We start from the raw sequence: 8,545 nt of genomic DNA, 5'->3' as shown, positions 1-8,545 counted from the left end.
CTTTGAATAGTTTACCTGCTGAGTATAACACTTTCCGGTGTGTTATCAGGGGGCGTGAAAGTGTGATTTCACTGAAAGATTTTCGGTCACAGTTACTTGCAGAGGAAATCATTGTTGATAATTCAGTACATAATCCTCTTCTGACAGCTATGGTTGCTAATACAGGTTCCACTTACACAAAAGGGGCTTCGGTTCAGTCTCAGGGTTTCTCTCCTCATCATGGTCAATCTTAGGCAGTCACTGGAGGCTTTAGACCCTATAATGGGAACAAGAACAAGGGCAAAGGTCGTTTCAATCAGGGCTCGAGATTTTATAACTCTAGACCAGTGTTTTCCCCCATGGCACATATGCTTCCTACCTCTAATCCTGGAGTTCTTGGTCCATCTCCTGGTCAACCGTTTGGTCGTCCTTCTGCACCCATGCCTCACATTTGTCAGTTGTGCAATTCTGCGGGACATACTGCCCCATTCTGTGGAGCCTCTTCACATGAGCCAACAAAATGTCACATTTGTGGTCGAAGTAACCATACCACTTGGTATTGCTTCCATAATGATAAGGGTCCCAATTACATGGGAATGCATAACCCTTCTTCTGTGTTTCCACAGTCATCATATGTTATGCAACCACCGCCTGTTCAGTATAATTCCTATCAAGCTCCTCCTCAGCATTCCTCATTCACACCTTCTCAGTTTCATGCACCGCAACCCCCTATGCAAGCCATGCACACAGTGCACAACTCTGCACCTCAGTCATCCAGTTCTTCAGGTCCTTCTCAAGTGTGGCTCACGGACTCTGGGGCCACCAATCATATGACAGCTGATTTGACTAATCTGTCCCTGGCATCACCATATCCATCAAATGAAACAATTCACACTGCAAATGGGGAAGGTTTGAAAGTATCTCATGTTGGTCATTCTACTATTCATACATCAGTTTCTCCAATCAAATTGACCTCTGTGCTCTGTGTTCCTCAATTAACTCAGAACCTGTTGTCAGTACATCGCATTTGCCTTGACAATAATTGCTGGCTTATATTTGATGCTTTTTGTTTTTGGATTCAGGACAAAACCACAGGGAGGATCCTCTACAAAGGCTTGTGCAGTAATGGGCTGTATCCTATCCACTCTTTGTCCACTTCCAATTTCCAGAAGAATAATCAAGCTAAGGCCTTTCTTGGACAACTTGTTCAATCTGATTTGTGGCACCATAGGTTAGGTCATCCATCAAATAATGTTGTCTCTCTGATGTTGCATCAATCTAATGTACCTGTTCCCAAATCCTCGTTACCTATGCTATGTCATACCTGTCTAGAAGGCAAATTTAGCAAGCTCCCTTTTCCAAAGCATGTCAAGAAGTCAGTCATTCCTTTTGAAACTATTCATACAGATTTGTGGGGTCCTGCACCATGTATATCAGTGGATGGTTATAGATATTACACCATCTTTATAGATGAATGTACCAGATATTGCTGGATTTTCCCTTTAATAAACAAGTCTGATTTGTTCTCTACGTTTGTTGCTTTTCATTCCTTTGTTGTTACTCAGTTTTCTGCCTCAATTAAAATTCTTCAATCTGATGGGGGGGGAGAGTATACCAGTCTCAAATTGAAACATTTTCTTCTTGACAAAGGCATTTCACATCAATTATCTTGTCCCTATACCCCTGAACAAAATGGGGTAGCTGAAAGGAAGCATAGACATATCATTGAAACCACTATCACACTGCTCCAAACAGCCAAGTTGCCACATCAGTTCTGGTCTTATGCTTGTCAAACAGCCACCTATCTCATCAATCGAATGCCTACTGTTGTCCTTCATAACCAATCTCCTTTTGAGATCCTATTTGGGACATATCCAATACTTACACATCTTCGAATTTTTGGATGTGCTTGTTTTCCCCTTCTCAAACCCTATAATAGTACCAAACTACAAGCAAAAACCACAAAGTGTGTGTTTCTAGGGTATGCCACAAAATATAAAGGTTATCTATGCTATCATGTGTCTACAAAGAAAGTGTTTGTTTCTAGGCATGTTATCTTTGATGAACAACATTTTCCCTACACAGATTTATTGACTGCATCTTCCAACACAGTTTCCACTGCACATAGAGTTGTATATCCATCTCCTAGTTTCAATTGTCATGCCCCTATAGTTACTCCCGAAAATAGAATTGTCTCATTTATCCCAGAATCACCTCATCAACCTTCTGCCTTGGATTTACCTGAAGTCTCTCCAAGTTCTCAGTCCATTACTGCTCCAATCCAAGTCTCTTCTCAGATCCCTGTGGTACCTGATATTAGTTCCACTTCTGCATCAGAAATACCTATTTTTAATCCTGATACTCTGTCAGTAGTGTTGCCCATTCCTCCACTTAATTTGCATCCTATGCAAACCCGAAGCAAAAGTGGGATTTTCAAAAAGAAGGCTCTCTTAGCCAGTGTTCAGGATTCTGGGGGCACTGATCTATCCTTGGTGGAACCAGCTAGTTATAAGTCTGCCATCAAAGTACCTGTGTGGTTAGCAGCCATGAAAGAAGAAGTTAATGCTTTACATGCTCAAGGCACTTGGAGTCTAGTTCACTTACCAGCAAACAAGAACCTGGTTGGCTGTAAATGGATTTTCAAGATTAAGAGACACTCAGATGGGTCTATTGCAAGACACAAAGCCCGGTTAGTTGCTAAGGGCTTCAGTCAAGAACCCGGATTGGATTATGGGGAGACTTTTAGCCCTGTAGTGAAACCTACTACTGTACGGTTAGTTCTTGCTCTGGCTGCTCAGTTTAATTGGTCTCTTCGCCAGTTGGATGTTAAAAATGCGTTTTTGCATGGACTTCTACAAGAGGAGGTCTACATGTCTCAACCTCCAGGTTTTGAAGATCCAAATCATCCTTCTCTGGTGTGTAAGCTGATTAAATCTCTCTATGGTCTCAAGCAGGCTCCTCGGGCCTGGAATGACCGCTTTACTCAGTTTCTTCCTTCTTTGGGATTTGAGAACACATATTCTGACTCATCTCTATTTGTTAAGCATGTTGGTCATGAAATTGTGGTGTTGCTTCTCTATGTGGATGACATCATTATAACTGGCAATGCTTCTGATGCAATTACACAGGTCATTAGTGCTCTCACCACTGAGTTTGATATCAAGGACTTAGGCCTACTCCACTACTTCTTAGGGATTCAAATCACTAAGACTGCACATGGTTTGTTCCTGTCCCAAACCAAATATGTTGAGGATTTGTTGGTTAAATCTGAAATGATTGAAGCCAAACCGTGTGATACCCCATGTCTTCCTTACAACAGGTTATTGAAGGAGGATGGGGAACCTTATTCCAATCCTACGTTGTATCGAAGTCTTGTAGGAGCTCTTCAATACTTGACTTTCACACGGCCTGACATTGCTTTTTCTGTGCACAAAGTGTGTCAGTTCATGCAGAATCCAATGGTGTCCCACTTTACTGCGGTTAAACGCATTTTAAGATATCTGAAGGGCACAATGCAGTTTGGTATATCATATACTAAAGGAGATTTGCAGTTGAAGGCGTTTAGTGATGCTGATTGGGCAGGGGACCCTAATGACAGGCGATCTACTACTGGTTTGGTGGTCTTTTTGGGTAATAGTCCGATTTCCTGGTCCTCTAAGAAGCAACAAACTGTTTCTCGATCCTCAACCGAAGCTGAGTACCGAGCTTTATCGTTTACATCTGCTGAGTTGGATTGGATCAAACAGTTGTTAGTTTTTCTGCACATTCCCTTACCTAGTGTGCCTGTCCTCTTTTGTGACAATCTGTCAGCCATTGCCTTGTCTTTCAACCCTGTCCAGCATCAAAAGACCAAGCACATCGAAGTCGACGTCCATTTTGTTCGCGAAAGGGTCTCACAGAAACAACTATCCGTGCAATTTGTATCTTCTCAAGAGCAGTTTGCCGATATTCTTACCAAGGGCTTGAGTGGTCCTCTTTTCCGAACTCATTGCCGCAATCTCATGCTTGGTTCATCACCGCATGTTCTTGAGGGGGGATGTTAGAGTATAGTGTTTTAATATTGTGACACTTGTCACAATCCTAGTATAGTTAGTTAGTTAGCTGTTATATGTAATAGTATATATATAAGAACTCATCATGTAATTACTTAATCAGTAAGAAATACAACATATAGTTCTTCTCTTCCTAAACTTCTCTCGAGTCTCTCTTTCTTTCTTCTCTGTTCTTGATTCAGTATACAAGATTACAGTATATGTTAATCATCTGATATAGGTTAACAGTGAGGAGTTATGCAAGTTTCATGAATTATTTTGACTAAAAAGTCATTTGTTTATAAACACCAGATGCAGATACAGAATGTGGTTCATGATATGGTCTCTATTTTTCTCCAAAACTATGTATTACTGCAGGGACTGCGACCTTATCTATTACACTAGGGTTATGTAATCTTTTTTTAGCAACATCCTAGTTAATTCATGTAAATTACCGACACAAAGATTCGAACTTTAAAACGGTAAGAAAAAACACATTGTTGTAATCAACTTAACTAAAATCGGGTTTGTGGCACTAGGGTTATATTGGTAGCTGGATTCTGGTTTCCCCAAAAGGAAGAAAATAAAAGCTAGATATTGGCTTGTGGCTCCTCTTCAATCCTGGTTGCTAGAAAACTGTGCTCTGTAATGGGAAAAGATTTGCTTTGAATTAATAACACAGTAAATAATCCTGTACACTTCCCTCGTCGGTAAAAAAAAAATCTCAAAAAGTTTGAATAAAATAATGAAACGGAAGGAAAAGAGAGGAATGAAAACTAATGAAAATGGTTTGAAAATTTTGAGTTTTAACAATAAGAATAAAATAAAAGATAAAATAAATAGTATCAAAATTGAATTTTTAATGTAAAAATATGATTTTTCGTTAAAATGAACGGTATTAGGAAAAAGTTCGCTAAAAGAAGCCAAGAGTAATTAAAGCTTCACCAATTCATTTCGTATTCTCTCTTTCTTCATCTTCTCTTCTCCACCTCTTCTCTCTCAGAAGACATTTACTATTAGATGCCTTTGTCCTCATAGACAGCCAATGTAGGGCTGACTGAGGAATCTTCTGGTCACTCACAACTAGTTCTGTTGGTTATCTTTCACTCTTGATACCTCTAAAGGCTCCTGCTTTTAATTACATGTAAGTTTCTTAACTATTTTAATTAGCATTTTTTTGTATTTTTTGCCATTTGAAATGGTGGGTTTTTCTTCTAATTATGTTTTGTGGGAGGTTTGATGGTTTTACGGATGTGTGTGTTTTGAAGGAGATGTATAAGAACCAGCTGCAGGAGCTTGCGCAGAGAAGCTGTTTCAACCTCCCTTCCTATGCCTGCACCAGAGAAGGACCCGATCATGCGCCGAGATTCAAAGCTTCCGTCAACTTTAACGGCGAGATCTTCCAAAGCCCGGCCTACTGCACCACACTGAGACAGGCGGAGCATGCTGCTGCAGAAGTTGCCCTCAATAAACTCTCCACCAGAGGCCCGTCCAGGTCTCTCACTGCCAGAGTTCTAGTAAGTTCATTACTTTCTTTAACAACTACCAAAAGCCTCTCTGTTTTTAAAGTTACGTTTAAATTTTAATTAATTAGCAAGTTTTTTGCTTGAACTTTATGTTATATACATATGTGAAGGATGAAACTGGAATTTACAAAAACCTCCTTCAAGAAACGGCTCACAGAGCTGGGCTGAAGCTCCCTGTGTACACCACTGTAAGATCAGGTCCCGGCCACGTCCCGGTTTTTACGTGTACCGTGGAGCTTGCCGGCATGAATTTTACCGGCGAGCCGGCCAAAACCAAGAAGCAAGCAGAGAAGAATGCTGCAATTGCAGCCTGGTCTGCCCTGAAAAGAAGTATGTGTATTCTCTGCATATTCTGTTTTAACTGTGTTTTGATTCACATCATGCAATTGCTTCATGAAATTGAAAATCTCTGTGCAATTCCAGACCTGGGTTTTTTCGCGAACAAAGAAGCAGAAGAAGAGCAGGCTGTTGTGACGAGGTTGCTCTCAAATTTTAGACCCAAAGATGAAAACAACAACAATAATAATAGCAAGCAATTTATGAGGAGGAGGGATCCAATTCAAGCAAGAAGAAGAATGGTCAGATCATCGTCGTCGTCGTCATCTTCGTCCAGTTGTAGTACTAGCTCTCTACAGAATCAAAACTGGAGGCTGATAGATCTGTTGACAGATTTGGTTCCACAAGTTTCAACAGTTCAAAAGCAGAGCACTTTTACATCTCTTCTGCCTCCACCTCCTCCTCGAACCGCCTCGAAGATTTTGCTACCAACTACAATGCTCAACAAAGACAAGTCCCCTTCCTACCCGCCGTTATCCAATTATAGGCCAATCCCAGTACAAGTGAATGCGAGGGGAGGTTCACAAGTCATCCAACCTCCATTGGAAGAGCACCAAAGGGATGAGGAAGAATGGCTTGGTATTGGAACGGAGGGTGCTAGTGGTTCAAATTCAAGTGGTATATTTGGTTCAGGTTCTCCATACAGGCAATTTCCTCCGTCTACTGCCGGAAAGTTTGGCGCTTTTGAATTGTCCGGTCCAATTAAGGCCGCGCCCGGTGTCAAGATTTCAGAAAGACGGACTAGTGGATTCCACATGTATAGTGGAGGGTTAAGTCCTCACAGGAATATTGCACCTGCAGTTCAAATGAGATCGGTGATCCCAGTTTGTGCAGCACCACCGGCACCGGTGAGACCCTCCTCACCAACAAAAGTGATGGCAATGAAGGGTATTTCTTCAGAAGCAGAAGCAGAAGCAGGCTTAAGTTTAAGTGCTTCTACTAATTCATCATCATCAGGCAGCTCAAAGTCGAAGATGCCCGAGTCAAGTTCAAGTTCCACTCGGCAGCTGGGTTCCGAGTTCAACAAGCTGCAGTTAGGAGGAGGCAACAAAGACGGTAATAAGATTATATAAACCATAATTAAAAGTTAATGTATTTTTACTTGGATGGAAATTAAGCAGCTGGGATGACATGTTATTACATGCATGCTGGAATTTTTGTATAAAAGGATGATGGGGATATCTCATATAATATTTCACCTTTGGCATGAATCAATTAAATACAGCCCAGTGACTGGCGGACTGGCCACAGAGAGAGAGAGAGAGAGAGAGAGCAATAAATGAGAGATTGAAGAGGTAGGTTGCAGTTGCAGAGAGGATAAGAGAGGGGGAGGGGGGGGGGGGGAAGAGAGAGAGAGGAGAGAGAGAAGGTAGATGAGAGGGGGGGAGCAATGAAGGCAGCCTGAAGAGGGCCAACAGAGTCACTTGCAGCAATTAATTTAGCCCTTGAAATATTTAATGCTTCTGTCTTCGCCATTAATGCTCACTTCTTCAACTTCTTCGTCTCAGTCCCCTCCTCAGAAGGAGAGAGAGGCAGACAGCTTTTTCTTCATCTTATCTTCTTCTTCTTCCCGTTGCGTATTGTTTGTTTATTTAATTCAATAGCCTCTCCTCCTCACTAGAGGAAGAATTTATATGAAATCGGTTCACCGTCACGTAGGGCATTAACATGTGGAGAAATATTTAGTTATTTATATACAGTACTTCATAACCTCATCAGTAGATGAAAACATCCAAACGGTAAATTCGTTTTATATAAGTTGCTCTCCATCAATATTATAATAATGTGTGGAATTAAAATCACCACATCTGCCTTGCAAGAGCTACTTATATTAATTAGAGCTTATGCTATTTTGAATGAATGAGAGAGCAGTAGCCGTTGTGTTTGTGTTGTGTTGGTGTCATTGGAGTTGTACAGTTGCTATTGCACATACCAAAAACCAAACCTAAGTTTTTTATTTTTGGTGACGGTAATTTTCGGTTTGGTATTTATAGAGACAAAAGTGAATTTAAGAAACTTGGAGTGCCACGAAAATTACACGAAAAAATTAGGTCTCAAGTGATTTTTAAGGTTTGGAAAATCTTTTAATGAGAACATGAAAAATAAGTTAAAATGACTAGTAAGTCCCATAAATGTTTGGATGAAGAAATTTAAAATATTTTAAAATGACGGAAATTGATATGACGATATTTTATTTTTTAGAATTTGTAAATTTTCTTGTTTGATTAATCTAAAAGGACGATAGAATTGAATATGGAATTTGTTATCTTTAAGCTCTCAATTATATAAATTAGGAAATGACACCTATTTACATGGAATTTAAACTTGGAATTGGAGGTCTTAAATTCTAAGTCTTTTTTTTTTTCACGCGGAAATTCTAAATTCCTATGTCTATGAATCTAAACAATGGTTTTCTTTCAGTCTTTAGATTTTCTGAACCTAGTGAGCCCAATCAGATGAGAACACAACACAAGATTTAGCTGGGCTGGGCTATTCTACAGCTTCAATTGACCCAAAGAAAAGCCCAATGAAAGCATGAGGAAACGCCTTATACTATTAGAACATGTATTGGATGACTTGAATGGAACATATTTATCGTTATTAGTTTTGCAAATTAATAATACAATGTTATTTATAAGTTGTTTTTTTCACATAGTACTAGGGGTGGATTTT

The 8,545-nt window shown here is 40.1% G+C and overlaps 1 protein-coding gene across 1 annotated transcript; it reads left to right on the top strand.

Annotated features, from left to right (window-relative positions):
- The first annotated feature begins 4,946 nt into the window (after nucleotides 1-4,946).
- Nucleotides 4,947-7,092, top strand: LOC126633691 (double-stranded RNA-binding protein 5-like). The gene is made up of 4 exons (XM_050304264.1): nucleotides 4,947-5,154; nucleotides 5,279-5,527; nucleotides 5,647-5,866; nucleotides 5,960-7,092. Exons 2-4 carry the CDS (start codon nucleotides 5,282-5,284, stop codon nucleotides 6,943-6,945), a joined length of 1,452 nt encoding a protein of 483 aa, XP_050160221.1. The 5' UTR covers nucleotides 4,947-5,154; nucleotides 5,279-5,281; the 3' UTR covers nucleotides 6,946-7,092.
- The last annotated feature ends 1,453 nt before the right edge of the window (nucleotides 7,093-8,545 follow it).

Source organism: Malus sylvestris, chromosome 9 (assembly GCF_916048215.2).
Source record: "Malus sylvestris chromosome 9, drMalSylv7.2, whole genome shotgun sequence".
Classification (NCBI taxonomy): Eukaryota; Viridiplantae; Streptophyta; class Magnoliopsida; order Rosales; family Rosaceae; genus Malus; species Malus sylvestris.
The sequence above is the reverse complement of the archived record's forward strand: the minus strand, read 5'-3'. Positions and strand labels throughout refer to the sequence as shown.